We start from the raw sequence: 22,928 nt of genomic DNA, 5'->3' as shown, positions 1-22,928 counted from the left end.
GGTCAAACTCTTGTGTTTGTAACTTTGTTGTAGTGGCATTAGTTTATGCATTAAGTTTATATCTAAGTTGCTTGTCAGCCAGAGGCCCTGGATCCAGGTCCAATTTGAACCTATCTTGTGATCCAGTTCAGTGTGCCCATGGAATTGGCCAAGGGGTGGTAGAATCTCGTCCTGGATGAACCTGGGTGAATACATCTGAATACAAACAAATCCAGGCTGAATTTGTTCACATAAACTATGTTTTTAAACATTTTCTTGGGCATTTAGGTCCATTAACTGGGGCATTACAGGTGACAAATTGTGCATGGGAGTCTGGGTGCATTACTTCAAACCTGGACAAAGCAAGATGTTACGGGGTCTCCGTGTTGCATAGCATGAGAAGGTACAGATATATTGGCTATTATCAAAGCACAGGCAGTTCAGTCTGAGTTGGTTCTACTCTATTCTTATGTATCGAAGACGAAATTAATGATTTTTATTTCAGCAGGAGACAGATCACAGATGCTAATGACAGGATTTATTTCCTTCTCTTGGCCAACCGGTTACAGCATGATTTATTGCCCTGCATTGGCCATTGGCATAAATGGTGAAAAGCTTCAATAGTTTAACAGAGCGATTAGACAAAAATAAAATGCTCATGTAATGCTGCCTTCTCCCTGATACAGTGGTTCTGTTCCAGGGCGTTGAACTGATTTTCTGCATGTTATGTTGCTCAAATCATGACTCTGGATGATTTTTATTCTCTTCTCCCATGCCATTAGCCTTGACATTCTTCTAAGTTATGCGTTTTTGGGTTCTGCACAGCATCAGTGGTTGCATTCACGTGTTTGAAACTTTCTTGTAGTGACATCAATTATATACCTTTCTCCATTCATAATTAGGCCCTAAATATATTTCTAGATGAAATACTGGGAATTTATTGTGCTTGCTTCTTATATTGCTTGTTCGTGGCATGTTAGGTTTTCTGAGTATCGCTTGCAGATGTAATAGCACTGCCTGATTGGTATGTGTCTTCCAATAGCAGTGATTTCACTCTTTATTATATTATGGAACAGACATGGAGAGACATGTCTCCTTATGAGATATATCCATTTATAATAACCTAACTAATATAATAACAAATGATTATATATATATATATATATATATATATATATATATCACACTCACAAACACATATATATGCACTTTAGTCTCATAGTTTACCCAACCGAAGCTACCAAAATCAACACTCCCTCTTAGCTACGGAGGATAAACACATGTCCATATATTACCTCAATGTGATATATATAAATATCTTTGATCAAAAGATATTCAACATTTTGATATCACATTTGATATCATGAGTATTGGCCTCTAGAATATCAACATATGATATTCACCAAATACTCCAAGTAATGATATTGGGAGTAATGGCCTTGTAAAGTCATCTTATATGACATTCACCATGTACTCTTTGAACAATGGCCTCCTGAATGTTGAATTGCAAGATATTCACCAAGTATCCGTGAGTAATGGCCTCTTGAATGTCATCTCGTATGATATTCACCAAGTACTCTGTGTAATGGCCTCCTGAACATCAACTTGCATAGCATTCGCTATGTACTCAAAATGTTCATAAGGTATGTGCACACGCATTCTTATAATGCATACCATGTGAACATCCACTATGCAAAGTACAATCTATCATAATCTGCATAGACATCATAAGATATCCATCATAATAGAAGATTAAGTTATTGTAAAATCGTCACCTTTCAATAACTTCAGCAAATACACGTGATAATCATCTGGAAGTTGTCACTTCTTCATGATGTATACAAGGGTTAGGCCCAAATAGTCACAAAGTATATTGATGAATCACAGTCCTCTTGACTGCTACAATTTATTGATCATCGGGGAACCCATCTCAACAAGTTCTACTCCCTCTGAATCAATATGACCAAGATCTCCGAAGTTTGACTAAACCATATCTTTTATCCACTCCTCTTTCAAGGTTACCTTTGAAGAGGTGTCAAACTCGCTTTGTGTCTGAAATCAATCTCCCTTTTCCTGTAATGTTATTCTCGGAGGAAAAGATCAAGGCAAACAATACTTGGAATACAAATAAAAAAGTTAGTAGTTTAACTCATGTCTTTTACCAACAACATAAATATATTTCTCATTAATCTCATGATTCACATATATATTTAATTTGTTATCAAATATACTCCCATTTATAATATCAATATCATATTAATAAAATGAATATTTATGATGTGATTCTTACCAATAAAACATACCTATATACTTTGTGCCTGAGGCCTCTACCTCTTGTATCCATATGCCTTGTCCACATTTAATATATATCAACGGTCCATACAAGAAATGGTGGTCTTAACTTTGCATGTTTATGTCCTTTCTTATTTGTCAATAATATATCACCTTAGTTTTTGTTTCATCCAATTGATTCATAATTAAGGGTGGTGACTTGGGATGCATGCACTAGTGATTCTTCCCTCTTTCCTTGATCATCGTGAGTACGAGATTTAATCAATCCATTTTCCCTTCATTACGTTATTTTTGTTTTAGCTTTTCATTGCCCTTCTCGATATCATGCTTGATCCACTCTCTATATATGATGTGTCCCCTCCTTGCTATTGACTTTGTCTAGCAGGTTCAAAAATATGGTTTGGCCCTTGTCAACTGGTTTGAAAATGCCAAATGTACATTCCTTTGTCTGTGGTGGCCTTTGTTGATGCACTGAGTCTTATTTTGTTGACTTCTTCAACGGGTTTGTATAGCCCACATCCTCAATGGGATGTCCAATATAGGTTTCTCCTCTGATTCTCACAAACTATGATTAATTGAAGATAGTCCTTTGGCATTACATGTTTGTCTTCTGCATATCACATGTTCACTCTTTCATTCCAACAGTCTTCCCATGGTGCCACTATTTATAAATACCCATCGTGTGTATTGTTTTGGTCAATGATGATGAGGTATTGATTTTCCCTATCTTTGTAACCTTTTTATAGTTTCTTCCTATCATGCGGTGTCCATGTGGATAGTCGTAGCAGGTGAGGTAGTTATATTTTGGTTGTAAATTCTTCCACAGCAAATTTCCCAAGTTGTTCAATGTCAGCCTTGTTGTGGATGTCTCAGGGTGTTGGGTGTTCTCTATACTCGGATCTGCATTGAACCAAAGGGTGGTTGCAGGGTTCGACGGCAGTGGAACAGGACTACGTATTGGATTGCAGGCTTCAGTGTAAGACCGTTGTTGAGCATCCACAATTTGTAAAGAAACAATGCTGTGCTCGATTCAATTACAGTTGGATTAGGTCTCATGCCTTCAATTGCTATTTATTGGTCAGTCTGAAGGGCTGTTGGAGATATGGTGAATGCAAATCTCTGAACTCTACTGTCAAATTGCTCCCCTAAGATTGAAACCTGCTCTGATACCATGTCAGGTTTTCTGAGTATCGCTTGCAGATGTAATAGCGCTGTCTGATTAGTATGTGTCTTCCCATAGCAGTGATTTCACTCTTAATTATTTTATGGAACAGACATGGAGAGACATGTCGCCTCATGAGATATATCTATCCATTATGACCTAATTAATATAATAACAAATGTTTACATGATATCTAGCACATATATATATTATATCTCACACACACACACACACTATGCACTTTAGTCTCATAGATTATCTAACTGAAGCTACCAAACATCAACATGGCAGACAGTGGTTGTGGGAGAAAGGGAAGGTACTTGAACCTTGGCCATTTGTTTTCCACGTGCTGTCCCCTTAGGGTTCCCATTTCGATATTGTAGCTTTTGTGTAATGTTTATTTGACATGTGGTTTAGGTTCTCTTTGCACCAATCCAAGCTATTGCTCAAACTTGCCGGGTTAGAATATTTTCTCTTGGATTTAAGTTTTTCCAGACAGGTTCAAGTTGCTTGTTTTCAGAACCTCACATCATACCTTTTAGGTTAGATTCATGTTTGGGTTCTAAAATTCAAGGGCCTTTTCAGTCTCTGAAAAAAATATAGTTGTTGGTAGCCTTTTAAAGTTTACATGAGAAATATTTTTCAAAATTGAGTTTTCTTTTTCTAGTTTTTGGGTCAGCCTTACTATTGGATCTGAACACATTTTTTCGTGTTGAGCATGGCCAAGATGAACTGGTCCCCAAAAAAGTGACTACCATTAAAAGTAATACTGTCGTTCTAAGTCTGGTGAATTTCAATATCTTCTTTGGAAGTGAAACATTTACCACTTCTGAAAATTTCAGTATCACCTACAGTGCAATTGCTTCAAATACTACACTGCTAAGCAGTTAATTCAGCTGTAAAGCTTGTTTATGCAAAGGTCTAAAGACTTCTGTTTTCAGTTCCTTACTTGACACCAGATCAGGTTTGGAATTTCAATATATGTTTGAATTCTGTTGATATTTTCTTTAAATGAAGGCCAAATGGTAGTATTCTACAATTGGCTGGTGTTCAATATTCAAAACAAAGATGCTTATTATTATTACTTACATGAGTAATCACTCCTCAAATTTGAATATGTTTTTCAGTTTCTATTTTTTGTGTAAGGCTTCATTGTGAATTTCATAAGCACATTATTTTCTTATTGGAATTTCCCATAGATGTTTGGTAACATTATTGCTGACAACATGATGAAGGACATGCCGAATAAATTGTGGCAATGATGAATATTGTTAGCTTCCACATAAAAGGAGCCCCGATCCCATCTGATAAAAACTGAAATAAGTACAACATCCATTTTCTGTTGATTCATTGTTGTACATGTGAGAAGCTGTGGTCCCACAATAGGAGTTATTGGAACTTGTTTTGAGAATTAAAACAATTAAACATTCTAATGCTCATTCATGTGTTTTTTGTACTCTTTATGTGGGATTTAATAGAGAAAGTGCAATGGAGGAAAGTAATAATATTTTTCTTCGGAGTTGGATTGTGTGTCACATGTGAAAATTCTGAGTACTGTTGTCTCTAGAGAGAGGAAGGAACTAAGTCACCTGTCCATAGAGTTGTGCTTTAAACCTACCTTTGCATCGGAAGGACTGAAGCTTCAATTGTTTTCCCATGCACAAAGAAAAAATAAAAGACGAAAGAAAAAGGAAAAAGGAAAGGAACGTAACTACCCCAGAGTTTGGCAGTATTAATGTACCAACTGATTTCCAATGTTTAAAGGCAAGCATTCCAAATGCATTAGTTGTAAAGTAAGACATTTAAAATGTCTTCATCTATTTCTCCATTTTTTGTGTTTGAAGCTATGTTTCCTCTTTCTGGAATTGTTGCTCTGGTCCAAATTATGAGTAACTAGAGAAATGCTATTTAATCCACATATTTGCTTGTTATTTCATGAGCTTATGATGTTTCTGATAGGGTGGATTTTATATAAATGTTTGAACAGTTGATATTATCTCGGCAATTGAGTTCGATCAGAGTGGTGAGCATTTGGCTACTGGAGATCGTGGTGGGCGTGTCGTACTTTTTGAAAGGACAGATGGCAAAGATGTAAGCTTGATAGAGCAATGAGGGCCCATCTACAATTAAGCTTTTCTTATCACTTTGACTGTTACAAATTTTCAATGCAAAAGGGGATTTGAATGATAGTATTTTGGTTTTGTTCCTGAAACTAAATTGCTTAGTTGTTTCTCCAATTTTGTGTTTAACTGGTAATTGATGGTAGAAATCTTTTGAAAGGAACATAATTATATTTCTATAATTGAATGTATTGTAGCTGGAATCTCAGAGTGAGCTTGAAGGGCTAGATTACCCAATGCCTAGGCATCCTGAATATAGATATAAGACTGAATTTCAGAGCCATGAACCTGAGGTAAATACTGAATATTTGCTGATTTGTTAGCATTATGAACATATTAATAACAATTACAGAAGTCTCTGTGATTGCTTTGCAAATGTTAGCCAGTGGTTTGTGTGTCTGTGACAGTTTGACTATCTGAAAAGTTTGGAAATAGAAGAGAAAATCAATAAGATCAGGTGGTGCCCAACTGTCAATGGTGCTTTGTTTCTTCTTTCGACAAATGACAAAACCATCAAACTATGGAAGGTACTCAATACTTAATTATATTAGAGTGTTGCCATGCCATTTTGTTTATTTTGGTTCAGTAGGTCTTGATAGAAGGCTCAATAATAACAGAATGTTGGAGTGAACTTCACTCCTGAAAGAGACTTTTTGTGGTAATAACAGAATGTTGGAGTGAACTTCAATCCTGAAAGAGACTTTTTGTGGTGATCTCAATTGCACAAATTCAGTTCACAATAGATCTATTCAATTTTAAGCTCATTTGATTCTGGATAACTAATGTTGATCTTGATTGATTTTTTATAATTGGAATCAAATTCCAGACAGCTAGCTTTAATCAAGATAAATTAGCAGAGGTTGGTCAAACTTTGTTATCTCGTGGGTTTATTGTTATTCATTTGTGGAACAGGTTCAGGAGAGAAAGATTAGAAAAGTATGCGAAATGAATGCAGAACCTATAACTCGGTTGGAGAATGGAGGCTTGCCAGGCACTAGTCCTGTGGTAATTCCAAGGACAACTCCCCCCTCAAATGGCATTCCTTCTCAGTTTATCAATACATCTTCGGATTCATATCCATTAAGAGGCATTCCTTCACTCCGACTGCCCACGGTAGTTGTACTCAAGTTCACATTATCTAGTAAAAAAAAAGACACAAATTTGTTTGTTTGTTTGTTCGTATGTAGAATGAGCTTTCTCACATACCTTAAGCTGTCAAACGGTCATAAATATTAGAGTTCTTTTATGATGTTAAAATGCATCTATGGCTTTATTAGTGTCATGCTAATAGCTGGTAGATAGTTCTTTTCATGAAGCAATGAGAATCAGAAGGTAAGTAACAGTCATTTTATGTGAATAGGTAGCTGGCAGTGAAACTTCACTCGTGGCCAGATGTCGGAGAATATATGGTCATGCCCATGATTATCACATCAACTCGATTTCAAACAACAGGTAACGTGTTTTTCCTGCTCTTTTCTACACATTATTGAAATTTTGCTTTTGAGTTATGAGTTTGAGAACCTCATAAATAACTATGCAATGTGTTTGTGTTTAGTAAATACTAAATTATAATGTTGCATTGGTGAGTTTGTTTTATAACTTTTGGTTAGGAAATGTGTCTGTAGTTCTTTTTACAAAAGGAAAGTGTTTGCTGTTTGGTTTACAGCAAATTTCTTTGGTTGGTCTTTCTTGGTGAATTTTTAAAGGGTTTTTCTGGTATTTCAGATTTATAAGAATAATATCTATAGTATTCTATTTGACAAGGGAAAGAAGATAGGCTGATATATTAATAAATGATAATTACAGATCAGTTTAAGAGCATTCTGCAAATCAGGCAATCAGATTTTCTGTTCAAATCAGAGAAAAACTATGGATCCATTGTAAAAAAACAAGAGGTCTGTAGAGAGACTTCAATGGCCCGATAATAATCAATTGAGCCAAAATGACAAGCGCAGTTTTATAGTTTAATCATAGGTAAGCATGCTCATGCATGTTAATGGACTTGAATAAAACCGATAAATTGCATTTTATACTTGCGATTCCTTAGTGGACTTTGGGTGTTAAAGACAAAATAAACAGAACTGCAAGCATATGGTTTGTGGGTTTGCTCAATAATTACATATCTTTTTATCAGGTATGGGGGTTAGTCCATATAAATCCCAATCTGCTATAATTTCCTATACTGTTGGTGAATTCAATAATTTGATGGGTGTGGAAGGTCAATATTCTTACCAATCTAAGTTGCCAGAGACGCCCAGAACCTGTCCTGCACCCATACCAGGTATGTCTGTGTCCAGGTTCATCTGGGTGCACCCAGGGTGTGCACCTGGAAGTACCCAAGTATACCTAGGGTGCTCAAAGGTGCTGAGTGACAAAAAGTGGCCAAAAGAAGGACAATTTTAACCAATTTTTGCATCCTAAAACCCTAATGCGCCCCTGAAAGCTTCATCTCCCCTTTTCACTCTTTTCTCATTTTGGCCTTTTGAAGGGCAGGTGGCATATATATAGCATATGACATGATATTAAAATTCCAAACTATCAATTGGCACTTAGTATTTATCTTAATCACTATCATTTTGGCATTGGGCATTAATTGATGGTGTAGCATACAATCAAATGTATTTACTTTTGCAATTTTTTATTTGGCTGCTAGCACAAACACACGCGCACGCGCACAGACAAACACACACACACACATGCATAGACACATTGTGCCCAAGGAAAAAAGTTGCCGTAATGGTGTACCTGTAACCATACCACCAACTTAGCTACTTACAACTGCATTATTTGGTAACAGGCTGAAAAGCAAAGAACTATAAATAACAACAAAGATATGATGTTAAATACACACATTTTCTTAAGAATCATTCTTTGAACTCATTGAGATTCATTTACAACAAGTGGGAGATGATTACAATTTTTGAGTATGCAATGTATTTAAATATTATAATATTTTGAAATACCCATTATATCTACACCCAATAAATGTGGTGGAAGAAAGTTTACAAGAAAGAATTTTCACACTTCTTTCTCAAAAAAAAAATTTAAAATATCAACAGCTAGTAAAAGAGAGAATTTTTTACATACATCTCTTTCTAGCTGCCTTTGACTAGCACACGATTATGCTGATAGGGTGCGGGGTGTGAATCAATAGAAGGATAGTCTTTACTTTTTGCAAACTTAATACCCTATTTAAAACCTGATTAGACAATAACACCAATTTCTCAACATCAATAATCGTGCACATGAGAATTGTTGGATATATGCCCAGAAATCAAGATGATAAACATCAATAAGGAAGAACTAAAACAAACACTAGAAGTTACCCTGAGAAAACCCTTCAAAAATGAAGGGAAAAACCGAGTCACACAACAAAAGGTCATTTTATTGATAATAAAATAGTCAAGTGTACAATGCCTTTTGCTTGATGCAATATATATAACATAAAGAGAGACTCTTCAAATTACTACTGAAGGTCTCATCAAGTTCCAAAACATAACTCAACTCTTTGTATTTCCATGCCTTAATGCATAAAGTATGACACGTCTTTATATTTAATATTCAATTTATCATATATGTCCTTTTCAGCTGAAGGTGACTATAACAGTATTAATGCCCAGAGATATAGATCTCTATCACATCTACAATCTCCAATAAGAAGAACACAATAGCACATGATATTTATGTGGAAACCTTAACGGGAGAAAACCACAGCAAATTACTTGCTTGTATAAGAATCTATTCCATGTTTCATTGGCTCAACCTACTAGAAGCACCTGTTCCTCAGTCAATGCGTGAGCACTTGCCCCCTAGATGCACTGACCTCTCATTCAGTTCGTCAGCATAAGCTCACTAGAGGTATTGACCCCTTGTTCGAATTTTCTTCACAAAAGCTACAAGTCTCTTCTTCAATCTGCTTTATTAAAATATGTTGTAAGCTGATAATAAGACTCTTCAATATGCATCACAATTCTGCTCCAAAGTCTGCTTTATCTTCTCATGAAGCACTCTTTCATAAGTGTCATAAAGTCCTCACAATTATGCTCATAGACACTTCATAAATCTGCTCATAAAGTCATCATAAATCTGCTCTCTATATGCAAAGATATTGCAATTAGGTTTCTTGCTTTTCACATCTCTCACTCCTCTCCTTTAATATCACTCCAACATACCTCTTCACCAAGAGACATAACTCTTTGTTAGTGTGCAATATTCTTTACATATTTAAATAAGAATTATATATCTTTTATTTTCACTCACTCTACACACTTTTTACTCCACACTCTCTTCAGATTTCTCCTCACCCTAAATGTAATTTATACCTTCTGTATATACCTTTCATGTACCCTTTAATGAGGGGTGTTATCCCTTAGAAGAGAGATGGCCTCTCAAATAGTATCAATCTTTGCCCATGATTACTTCAATCGCAGCCTTAAGTTCTGTTCAATTTTCTTATAGTGTTCTTTTCATATATTCAGATGCAAATCTGAATTACGCTTTAGCTTCTCTGCCCTTTTTCTTCCTTTATAACTAAACATCCTTTTTGGCTGTATTCTTCTAATAATCCTTCTAATTCCTTATATGGAGATTTGACTTCAGATACTTATTATCCTTGTTTAATTCCTTCAATCTCAAATTAAAAACACTTTCACTGATCTCTTTTTATATTTTCTATATACCCTTTCATAAAGGGCGCGTGCTCATTCCCAAGGGACTTGTCCGTACCAGAAGGACATGTCCATTATTAATTACATGTCTTTTCTTAATGCTTGATCACAACCTTTGGAGTTTCATTAATCACTGCCTTTCCAATTATCACAACAACACTTAACTCAATGAGCATAGGCAAAATCACATTTTTTAAATGAAAGGGGTGAAGCTGATGTACTGTTGAATCCAAGCATGAGCAAAAGTTGAAATACATGTGAACATAATTCTAAGTGCATAAATTCATATACCTTGATGGCAGTTTACATGAACGTTTTCAGCGAGTACGTCTTACATAATTATCATTGATGTCAAAGCTTGATACATACAAAAAGAAATAAGAAACTATATTTAGAAAAAATATACTGCTAGAAAGAATATACCATTGTCTTTAAAGAAACTCACCTAACATTGGATTTTGCTAAAAGAAGTCAAATCACATAAATCTGGAAGTCACTTTTAGAAGTACACAAGAAAAGAGTGTTTGAGGATATGACAAGATAAATCAAATCTGATATATGTCAAAAAAATAAAGATTTAATGTGTCATAAAAAGAAAGATTTAATGTGACTTGAAAAGAAATATTTTATGCAGATTTGGTACGGTTTCATGATCAGATTTGGCACACTAGATATTTTAAGAATCCAAACAGCAACATCATTTTTAGTAGTTTTCATAAATGAAGATTTTATGGATCTTTATGAAATAAAAAAGGAAATTGCAGTTTAAGACGATGATTTATTAGTGATTTTGGCACACAAGATATTTTAGAGTTTCTTTTTTTAAGAATCCAAACATCAACATCATTTCTAGTAGTTTATATTCATGAGGATTTATGGATATTTATGAAATAAAAAGGAAAATGCAGTTCTAGAAGATGATTTATTAGTGATCATGTAAATGCAGTCTATGAAGATGATTTCTCAGTGATAAAAAAAAATCAGAGATAAAGTGTGATGGAAAGAAAATAGGGGAAGTACAGATAACTGTTTATTGTGCAGAAGACGAATTTTCTTTGCACATAATACAAGAATTTTTAATCGAGTAAAGTATGGAGGAGATTTTTTGAGCAGAGTTTATTGGAAGTCGGTGCTTCATATTTAGTGCTCAGAGGAGTTGGTGTGTCCAGTGAGTTGGAGCTCACATTTGTACAATCATTGTCTTACGTGGGCTGTTGCATACAGTTTGTAAGAAGAAAATAAAAGCAATATCTCATCGAGGTTTTTACCCTAGGGGATCTCCACTTAATTTCTGTATTCTTTCTGTATGGTGATGGATTCTGGAAAAACAATGTCGCACATGATGCTTTTCATAAGACAGTAGGATGTATATGGAAATACATAAATCCAAATGCAATTTTCTGATGCAAAGAGATTGGTGACCCAATTTTCATAAATGATTGCTGTTTGCAATTGCATAAAGAAATATAACATAATTAAAAGACAAAGGATCATGCCTGAGACTAGAGAAAATGGCTCAAAGTCTATGCGCAATAATTCCATAGAAGTACATTGTTCCTTGACTGGGACGAAGATTATACAACCAAATGATGAAAGGCAAAAGTATGTAGAGCTAAGAATGCGTAACTCCAAGAATGCAGACCTCTTATGCCCAAACCAAAATCAATACCAAAATGAGCCAATCAAGACAGGCAATGGTGGCTTGAGCAGTCTTTTGAGTAACTCTTTGCTCGCATGTGGCAAGAAGAGTTGCTCCACCACCTAAGCAGCAGGCACTGTTAGGATTAATTATTTCCACTTCAGTTTACTATGAAAACAAATAATCATTTAAATATCAAGTCATCAAAGTGCTAGCAAGCAATAATGCATTTATATACATATATCATATGCCTATGCATATTATTTATGTGTATTTGTATAGCTAAATGCATATGTTCTAGGGACTTAGTGCCAACTTTTACTTTGTGTACTCAATAGCCCAATCATCATAGATGCATCCACATGGCCATTTTAGAACATGACTATATGCATGCATCTATACACATATAGTATATCTTTACGTCTATGCTATATATATAATGAAAATCAATGAATTTATTACCATGGTTCTTCCGTTAAATCAATAACAAGGATTTAATGTACTTAAATTAATTGAAGGGGCCAAAATGAGTAAACCAAGTGACATAACTATGGCAACACTCCATGTAGACCTGATTACTGGTTAATCAATTATGCTTCCTGCTTGGATGACATTTCTGACCTTCACTGCATGTCCACATCCCCTCAGTTTGATTATATTCTCTTTCCCCGCTCGTGGGATTGATCTTCACCTGCATCCATTGACAAAGAAGGATTAGGCACAATCATCATTACTATATTATTACAAGAAACCATTTGTAGAAGCTTTGGGAAAGCACAAAGGGAAGCTACACTTCAAGGGTTGCAGTTTTGGAAAGGTGGAGCATTTTGCATCCGGATATCCTCATGCAATGAAAGAGGGCTGTAAGAGTGAAGAATAGCCAAAGTAAAATAAAAAATGTTTTCAAGAGATGAAAGGAATTTTCAAAAATAGAAAAATTCTTTATTATATCAATTTCATCAGCTCATTAGGAGACAAAGGAGGTTCTTCTAGTGAAATAGAAGACTACTTTTCATGGGTATAGAAGAAAACAATGATCAGAAGGAAGATTCTGAAAGTAAGACCATATAAGAAGATGGGGTGAATCTTGAAGAAGTGTCTTTCTTTGCCTATGACAAGATGGAAAAGCTTAAGAAGAGAAATTCTAAATCGAAGGTGCAGCTCGAAGACAACAATGAATCATCACATAAACTATCACAAGCCTTTGATGAAGCTGAAAAGAAAATTATAGATAAAAATTCAGATTGAAGAAGCTAAGAAAATTGAAGAAGAATTAGAAATCACTTGAAGACAAAAATTGCGAAAATTAGAGACTAAATTTGTTTCTTTGAAGAAGAAATTTTAGAGTGATAAGAGTTCTGCAATTTTGAGTGATACCATCAATGCACAAAGCCTACTTTTGAAAAAAGTGGTTCTACAACACTTCTTAAGTTTAGAAAAACAAGCAAACTGTGATGAAAGCCTTAAATATGGTGGAAATAAAGAAAGAGAAGTAGAAGACAAGTACATATTCTAGAGTGAGAAATGAAGGTTTCAGAAAATCTCTTCCATCTAGGCAAGCACAAATAACCAGGTTTAATAGCTCATTTTATGGTTATTATTTTTCATGCAGTCAATTTGGTCAGAGGGCCGTGGATTTCAAAGTGCATATAATAAGCAATTTCAGTCAGAGCTAGGAATTATGGAGCATATTCTAGAACTGATCATGCATGGAATATGAATCAAAGTAAAGGTTTGTTAAGTAGGAAATATTTTTCTCCTTCAATGAATTTCAATATCATATTTTTTAAGTGCTATAATTCTTATCATACTGCAAAAGTTTGTAGAAGTAATTTTGCAGATTCCCCTAAACGAAGTGAGAAGAAAGAGAGAAAAGTTCGGTGAGAAGATACCAGAAGAAAAAGAAATCTGAAAACTCTTATGAGTTCAATCTGCCTTTCATGCACAGAATGAAGGCGATACATGGTATATTGACAGTGGCTGATCAAGACATGATATGGGACAAAGTAAGTTTCTTACTTTGAAGAAAGCAAATGCCGGTATAGTAAGATTCTGTGATAATGCTTCAACCAGAATCTCAGGATAAGGCACTATTTTATTTGATGATGGAAGAACAAAGATAGAAAATACATGGTTTGTTGAAGGTCTGGAACACAATCTTCTGAGTGTAACCAAGGACACAGTCTTACTTTCCAATCTGTAGGGCATGAGGTAAGCAAATAAGGAAGATCTATTGCTGAGGTTACTAGAGCAAGTAATAGTCTTTACATTCTTAATAACACCAAAGGTGAAAAGTGCTGCATTTAACAAGAAGATGGAAGCTTGTTATGTTATAAGAGGTTGGGGCTTCTAAATTTTGATAATCTTGTCAAAATCAGCCACAAAGAAGTAGTGAAAGATATTTCAAAGCTCTCAATAACCTTTAAAACATAATTTGTAAAGATTGTCAATTGGGAAAGCAAACAAGAGTGAGCTTCAAATCTTAGGAGTATTCTGCTACAAAGCTTCTAGAGCTGATTCATATATATCTATATGGGCCAATGAGAACAAGGAGCAAGTAAGGTGATTTTTTTGTACTTTTAATTTATTATTTTACAAAAATTACTTGGGTTGCTTTTTTAAAGGTAAAAATAGAAGCTCTTGACAAATTTAGAGCACAGAAATCCTCAGCGGAGAATGAGACTGGAACGAAGATAAAATGTTTTCAATCAGACAAAGCAGGAAAATTCATTACAAGTTATAAGTGAATTGTAAGATTTCTGTTAAAATCAGGGAATAAAAAGGCAATTCAGTTGCAAGATCACCACAACAAAATGGTAATGTGGAAAGGAAAAATAGGACAGGTCAAGGGATTGCTCAGTGCACAGTGAATGAGTCCAAATCCCTGCTCATCCTGGAAAGAAGCAGTTCATACTGCTGTTTAAATTTAGAATTATGGATTAATCTAAGTAAATAGCAACAGGATTCTTATTAGTATTCAAAATGTAGGTTAATAATTGTAAAGTACATCAGAATGTTTGGTAGTCCACGTTATATTAGAAAAGAATTTGGGTAATTTTTTTTTCTGATAGGTAATCGGCCGAAGCCTTGATTATTTATTAATGATTTATTATTATTTGGTGAGATTAATTGTTATGTGTTAAGCTCAAGTAGATTCGAACCCAAGATCTCCCAGATGAGAGGCTCACAATTTACTGATGTGTTGTAGGCTCTTGCCTACAATTTGGGTAAATTTGATGCAAGAGCAGATGAGGGAATTGTTATTGGATATACTTCCAAGAGTAAAGCATGCAAATGCTACAACAAATGCTGGCACAAAATTGTTGAAAGTGCAAATGTTAATGTTGATGAAGATATATATTTCCAAAACAAATACAAAAATTAGATGATCTATATTTAGAGGAGCTCAAGGAAGATACAGAAATTGTAGAAGGAGGTGCAGTTGAAATAGTTGCACAAAAGACACCGTCAAAGATACCTTAAGAGACATCATCAAATGATTCTAGATACACCATCTAAATTTTTACAAAGAAATCATTGGGAAGATTTGATAATAAGAGTTGATAGTAAGAGCAACAAGAAGATTAATAGGTTATTCAGAAAATGAACATACACCTTTTGCTGTCCAAAATTGAACCAAAGAGAGTTCAAGAAGCAAGTAATGACAAAGGAACGATAAGATTAAAACTTGGGAATTTGTCCCAAGACCCAAAGATAACTATGTCATTGGAATTAAATGGGTCTTCAGGAATAAATTAAATGATGTTAGCCAAATTGTAAGAAATAAGGCAAGACTTGTGTGCAAGTGATATTCACGAGTTGAGGGTGTTGTCTTTGATGAAACATTTGCACCTGTTGCTGGGATACAGGCAATACAAATGTTTCTAGGTTTTGACAAGCTTCAAGAATTCCAAAGTCTTTCAAATGAATGGAAAATCAGCCTTTTTGAATGGAAATTTGGAGGAAGCTGTTTACATGGAACAGCATGATTGAATTATTATTCCAGAAAATCAGGACTATGTTTGCAAGATGAAGATGGCACTGTATGGGTTGAAACACACACCCAGAGCTTGTTATTCTAGACTAGACAAATAGTTGCAGCAGCAAGGCTACAAAAGAGATTTTGCGGACAGCAACCTTGATGTCAGAAATGAAGGTTATGTAGATGATATATCTTTGGAGGCAACAGTGAAAATACGTGCAAAGAATTTGCCTTTACCATGCAAAATGAGTTTGAAATATCAAGGTTTGGTGAGCTGTCTTATTTTCTTGGTTTGCAAATTTTACTATCAACTAATGGAATATTTCTTATTCAAACCAAGTATATTAAGAAAATGCTAAAGGCGAATACCCATGGTTACAAGATCCAAGTTGAGCAAAAGCTAATCAAACTTTGTAATATTGTATAGGTCAATGATTTATAGCTATGCATGCAGATATTATGCAAGCTGTTGGTTATGTGGCTCAATTTCAAGCTGCACAAAACGGAGATTCATGCAAGTGTAGTAAAGAAAATATTCAAATATTTCTAAGGTACTATATATTTCGGCAAATGGTATCCAAGAGCTGAAGACTTCATCCTCACAACCTAGACAGGTGCAGATTGGGCTTGCAGTGTTGATGATATGAAGAAAGAGCATGAGTGGAGGTGAGCCTTTCTAAGAAGTTATCTAGTTTTGTAGATGAGCAAGAAACCAGAGTCAATTTTTTAGTCTATAGCTGAAACTGAATACAATGTAGCAGTTTCTTGTTGCACACAACTTCAATGGATGAAACAGACATTGAAGAACATCAAGGTAGCGTTTGATCATCCCATTTCCATTTCCTGTGACAATATAAGTGCAACTAATATATCTAAGAATCCAGTTATGCACTTAAGGAATAAATAGATGGCAATTAAGTATCATTTTTTAAGAGAACAAGTTGCTAACAATTAGGTGAAGTTAAAATATGTTGCCACCAAAGCACAAGTTGCATATTCTTCACCAAGCCTCTTCCAATGGAACCTTTTGAATACTTGAGGAAGAAATTGGGAGTGACACTCATTATGTTATTAAGGTCAGCTATTGATTAAGGGAGAGCATATAATTGTCATATCCTTTAGCTTAGTGTGAAGAATTTGCAGAGTCATTATCTCCTTTGCCATTGATATCAAAGGGGAAGAATCGGAAAAGGGGGGAGCAGGAGCAGATTGCATTGTTTGGTTTGGAAGCTTGAAGTTGCTATCAAACAAAGGGGAAGATTGTTACATAATTGTCATTGATGTCAAAGTTTGATACATGCAAAAATATACAAGGAACAGTTTTTAGAAAGAATATGCTGTTGTGTTGAAAAGAATTGACGTAATGTTTGAGATTGCTAAAAGAAGGTAAGCATTGCCAGGAATAGAAAGGAAAGCAATCCACTTAATTCTCAGTCACTTTTACAAGTACACAAGAAAAGAATGGTCGAGGAGAAAAGATAAATCAAATCTGATTTATGTGAAGTAAGAGTACAGAAGAGTTTTAGTTGAGCAGAGTACAGAGATTTTTTTTTTCAAGCCGAGTTTATTGGATGTCATTGCTTCATACTGAGTTGGTGCTGCTATCAAGTCTGAGTTCATGTTTGTAAGATTGGTACCTTATGTGGGTTCTTGCCTACCATTTGTAAGATACTAATAAAAATAATATTTTGCTGTGGTTTTTTCCCACATAATTTGTGTGTTCTTGCATGTGCTGTTTGCTCAATGTTTTTGAAGCTATATTTGCAGATTTGAAATGTGTTAACATTTATCCTGATACTGTCTTAGCCCCCCTCTCAGTATTAGTGTGTGCTCTTCAGTATGATGGCAGTACCCAATACACAATGCGAGTTTACACGTGCAAATCCATTCATATGCATATAAATCCGAAATATGTGATCCATTCTCTTTAATTGCAAATACCAAAATAAAATAATTGGCAAGTATGACATGGTATATATGAAAATCCAAAATACACATTGACAACATACAACGATGGAAATCCAAAGAGCACATGCAATGACAAGACATAAATCAAAGATTAAGTGCCCAAAACCCCTTGACCAAACTTTTGATATAAATTATAATATCCACACAAACACTCATGGGCATTACATGCATCTTGATAGGCATTATTTGTTAATGCAGGTAAATGTTTCTTAAATAATGCCAATTGTTTTTATCTGCATGTTTCTACAGTAATTGAATTTTAATATTCAAATCTCTTTCTTGGGTGCACAATTATAGCTGTTATATTTAAATTTTAGACTTCATCTTTATATGTTTTGTTGATACTAGATTTTAAATACTAAATTTGTTTTTTTATGTATGTGTCATGCAGTGATGGGGAAACTTACATATCAGCAGATGATCTACGCATAAATTTGTGGAACTTGGAAATAAGTGATCAATGCTTCAATATTGTTGATATTAAACCTACCAACATGGAAGAGCTTACTGGTAAAGGATCTGTAGTAGCAAGAATTTTACACTATTTATAGTCCACTTTTTTAAAGAGAAAACTGGAAACTATATTTGTATTAGTTTGTATTACAACACTAAAACACAGTGGGTAACATGTCTGGAAATTACATCTATTATGGAAAATGGAAACTCAAAAATCAATGTTGTTGTAAAAAATAGGAGATGAAAGATCCTTAAATAGATTTACAAAGACGATGTTTCTATCATGAAGCAATTATGAACAAAAGACAAAAATAGAAACTACATATTAAACTAAAGACTAAAAATTTTATAATATTCTAATACCCTCCCTTAATGTTCATCGTCTAACTGCTGTCTTTTGGTCACAAATTCTTAAGAACATTCTGTTTTTTAGACCCTCCCTATATCTGCAAGATGTTAATGACCTAAGAAGCCATCCAATCTGATGTTGAGCAACAAAGGTATTACTCCCTGTAGCTAGAGACACCAAGATGAAACTGAAACCACAATTTTGAGAAAAATTACGAAACCCTTTTTGAACATGAGCACTGCGCCTCAAAATAGATTGCAAGATAATTCACCAAGAACTTTTGTAGATGAGCATTTTGACTCGAAACAAACTGCAAAAAACTACAATTATTTATGAGAAAATTTGGAAAAATTAGATACAATTTTTGATGTGAAGAATCAATCAAAACTTGACAACAGAATCCGAGACATGGATCGAAGAATACGAAGCTTCATTTTTGAGAAAAAGGTAAAATCCAACAAATAGTTTTTGAGGGAAAATTATGAAAACCATCAGAGAAACCTTTATGTGGCAAAAAATGAGATTTTGTGGAGTAAAACAGCACATGCAACTCACAAAATGCACATGCACACAACATGCAACCTTAAAAAATCAGAGACTTTTGCTCAAACCAGGAAATCTTGCGATCAAAACTCTCGACTAGGCTCGCGATTTGTACCAAAAATCTTTGGAGACGACCATGAAATTTCCATAAAATACCTCCAAAAGATTTTTATTTCAAAAGATTAGTAATCAAATTTCTGGAAAAAAAAATCCAGATCAAAAGAGGCTCGGATTTTTCTAATTTTTTTTTGCAAATTTTTATTAATATTCTTGTGAACTACTACTCATGAAATACAGGTAATGAGTTCAGCTCAGGAACTGTGTGGTTGAATTTTGATAAAACATCATAATTTAATCTTAACTGCTATGAGTGCTAATTATAAACTATACTGATGTTGGATTACAAAGTGTGATCCAGAGTAAGGTTTCTTTAGTTATCAGTTATGTTGTTTTCTTGCTGTTTTTAATCCAGAAACTCTTTTTTTTTGTTTCAAAACATGTACTGAGGACATTCTGGTATGGTCCCTTGTTCTTGGCACAAATCATATAGCTTATCTGTTTGTTTGTATGACCCATATGACGGTCAATGTGTTCTGATGATAATAATGCTGAAGGTGTTCTTTATATGAAACTGATCAGCTGAAAGTGTAGATCAACAGCCAACATTACAGAAAGTATACACGACCATTGCAGCATGTATAACTGTTCATCATTGTTAATTTTGTTTTGTCATGACGTCTAAAAAGATGATGTTGCGAGGGAGATATCATAAGGTGTGTTTGCCTACAAGGAAAGCCAATAACATCACACGCCACATGGACGGACTGAAAATTAAACCAATCACATGGATGAATTGACAATTAAAACCAATCACTTTTTTTGTAAGCCAAGCTGATGCGTATAAATGCGAGCCAATCATTTAATTGGAAAACCAGTAATCAATAGTGGGGGAACAAACTATTTCCATTGAAATCATACACCCAATATTTTTAAACTCTGCCAAAGACTTAAATTTTAATCTTTTTACACTTACGTTTCTATGCTATATAACAAATGGAAATTATAAGAAATTATTTTTCTAAGTTTTTAAAATAATTAATTATAATTAATTTCTTTTGAATTTATCTATTTATTTTTAATGTTTTAAAAGTTCATATTTTTTGTTGAAGTTGATGAAAGATTAACCCCACAGCTCTCAAGCCTCCAAGCTCAACAGTGATGTTTGTTTGGGCTCAAAATGCTCCAAAAAATAGGTTCCCCTCGATCCAATACAAAACACTTCTAAAAATTGAAACCCTATGAAATAAAAGCATAGATATGAAAGCCAAGCCAAACCTCTCATAAATAGAACAGGGGCATGAAGAACTGAAGCTCTAATACCATGTTGAAGTTGATGAAAGATCAACCCCACAGCTCCCAAGAATCACCTGCATGCAAACAATTGTCACAGAAAGAGAAGCACAAGCTATGGAGGCTAGAATTCCGAGATCCATAGAGGAGACATTCTTGATGAGCAAAAAGAGAAATTGCTATAATCAAAAGTGAATCAATTGTTTAATTACAAAGAGAAAACCCGAACGAGTAACTAACCTAGGGTGCATGATAATAACTAATAAAAGAATTAATTATTATATGCCCAAAGTTTAGCTTAAGTAAACTAGAGGTAATAAGTGACTTTATAATTAAATCAATATGATTTAATTAATAAGAAAATACTTTATTACTCTAACACCCTCTTAAGATAAACTTAGAGAGTAACTAAAAACCTAAAAACTACTAGTGAACCAACAACAAGGCCTGATGAGGTACCCAAGCACAACCAAATCTCTGAAAAGAGGAGAAATAGAGAAAACCACATGGGAAGAACCCTACTCCAAAAAAAGATGGAAATAATATTGAAAAGAACTATTGAAGGACTGAAGAAGCCTCCAAACTAGGGAATGTCTTAGAAGATGGGAACAAAAGAGATGATCATGTAGAACACCATAGAAGCATGTAGAAGCTGCAAAGCTCTGTCAAAAGTAATTGCTGATCTGAAGAACCTCCATTGACATAGAACTTGACCAGGTAGAGAAGACTATAATTTGCATCGAATCAGGTTGCACACAAAGGCAAACAACTAAACTCGAAGATATGAATGGCATAAAACACCAAAGCCTGAAGAGCTGATCAAATGAACACGGAAGGCTGCAACCAAAGTAGGAATGAAAAAAAGAATGTCTATATGGTAAATGATCCATCTCACTAAAATGCATAGGTACCCAACCACTGCATCCGCCTTGTACATAGGAACAAATATTGAATTCATCGCTCACTCCATCGAACCAAGGAAGCATGAGAAACAACAAAAGAACCCCCCCCCTAATGTAGACAAGGGTGAGGTGACACGCAACTAGAAAAGTGGGCCAAAATAACTGTATGTCAAGGAACCACGATCAAGATGCACAAAGGAGTACATATGTGTGTACCGAGGTGGTCAATCTTAGACACGTCATGTGGCTAATGTCACAGAAGAGAAACTTAGTGGACAAATGGCAAATAAAGGCAAAACATCAACCCCCCATGGCACTTTAATCAGAGTAGTGCATGTACAATAAGACACAAGATATGTTGAATCCCAAGAATACAATAATCTGCATGAGTGTCCTTAGATGACACTACTCAAATTAGAAGGCAAAACAAAACAAACCAACTGATATGGAAATATAGATGCAATATGACACTTTATCTCAGTGTGTTTGCAAGAATGCATACAAATGATGTCTAAATAGAACAGAAGAGACATAGGGCTAATACAATAGATAGTACAAACCATGACGAATCATCTGAAGCAAGAAAATCAATCTTTGGACCTGAAACGACCAAGATATTCATCAAAATGCAAAAATGCAAAAAGCTGAATAGAATTTGCCTAAAACAAAATTTGAAAAAACAACCAACATTACTGGGAAGAGCTTTGAAAGACCTTCCCAACGATATAAATAATTCCCAAATCGAAAAATTGGATGCTCGATATGTGTCTACTGGAGTGCAAAATATAACCTCTGATTTTGATAGCAGAAAAAGCCATAAGAAAACATCAAAATTGAAAATTACCTGTACCACTGTGACAGGCTTAGAACCAGCTCTTCGGCAATATGTCATTTGTGGAAAACAAAGTCTGTATGTTTGAGATATGAGCAAAAAATAGAAGGTAGGTCCAAACAAGGCTTGAAGGGGTGACAAGAGTGCTGATGCAATGCTGATGTTAGCAAGTGATGAGCATAAATTTGATTGGCAAATGACTATCGAGGCAAAAAAATGCCAGAAAAGGACTCCTATTGGAAAAAATATCCAATCGCTAGAAACAAGCTTGATCAAAGGGTTGGTGCTGGAGAAACAAATCCGGTGGCCAAGAAAGCATGTAGGAAATATTTGCCATGTGGGAAATAAACACCATAAAGCGTTTGAGGAGAAAAAAATACTTCGAAATTGGCTCAAACCGCCAATTAGAAACCAAACAGCTAATCACATGGGTCCCTCTGGCTGACTGTGCCATCTCCCACAAAAATGCTTGACTTCCACAGAAAACAACATGCGATGTAAAAAAACACCATGCCGCTCATGACTGAAAAATTGAGCAAAGAAATCACACCAAACACTTTGAAAAAAGAAAATCTCCTAACCAATGTTAGACCATTAAAAAAACTGCACTTAATGAAAACACATATATGAAGACCATCCTTTGACATGGAAAATGGGTCTTTGCTTCCAAGATGGGCTTGTGATTGG

The 22,928-nt window shown here is 34.7% G+C and overlaps 1 protein-coding gene across 6 annotated transcripts in view; it reads left to right on the top strand.

Annotated features, from left to right (window-relative positions):
• Positions 1-22,928, top strand: part of LOC149561210 (serine/threonine protein phosphatase 2A 55 kDa regulatory subunit B beta isoform-like) — a 90,207-nt gene that overhangs the window by 2,667 nt on the left and 64,612 nt on the right. For 2 of the 6 annotated variants that reach the window (XM_089825025.1, XM_089825023.1), the window contains exons 2-7: positions 5,421-5,524; positions 5,751-5,846; positions 5,961-6,080; positions 6,466-6,558; positions 6,914-7,005; positions 18,201-18,319. In XM_089825025.1, coding sequence (XP_089681151.1) covers positions 5,421-5,524; positions 5,751-5,846; positions 5,961-6,080; positions 6,466-6,558; positions 6,914-7,005; positions 18,201-18,319 — 624 coding nt within the window. Of the gene's footprint in view, positions 1-5,420; positions 5,525-5,750; positions 5,847-5,960; positions 6,081-6,465; positions 6,670-6,913; positions 7,006-18,200; positions 18,320-22,928 lie in introns of all 6 variants that reach the window. The other 4 variants (XM_089825022.1, XM_089825020.1, XM_089825021.1 and 1 more) reach the window with 2 other exon arrangements.

Source organism: Cupressus sempervirens, chromosome 4 (assembly GCF_028749045.1).
Source record: "Cupressus sempervirens isolate cs-2001-9-10 chromosome 4, ASM2874904v1, whole genome shotgun sequence".
Classification (NCBI taxonomy): domain Eukaryota; kingdom Viridiplantae; phylum Streptophyta; class Pinopsida; order Cupressales; family Cupressaceae; genus Cupressus; species Cupressus sempervirens.
The sequence above is the reverse complement of the archived record's forward strand: the minus strand, read 5'-3'. Positions and strand labels throughout refer to the sequence as shown.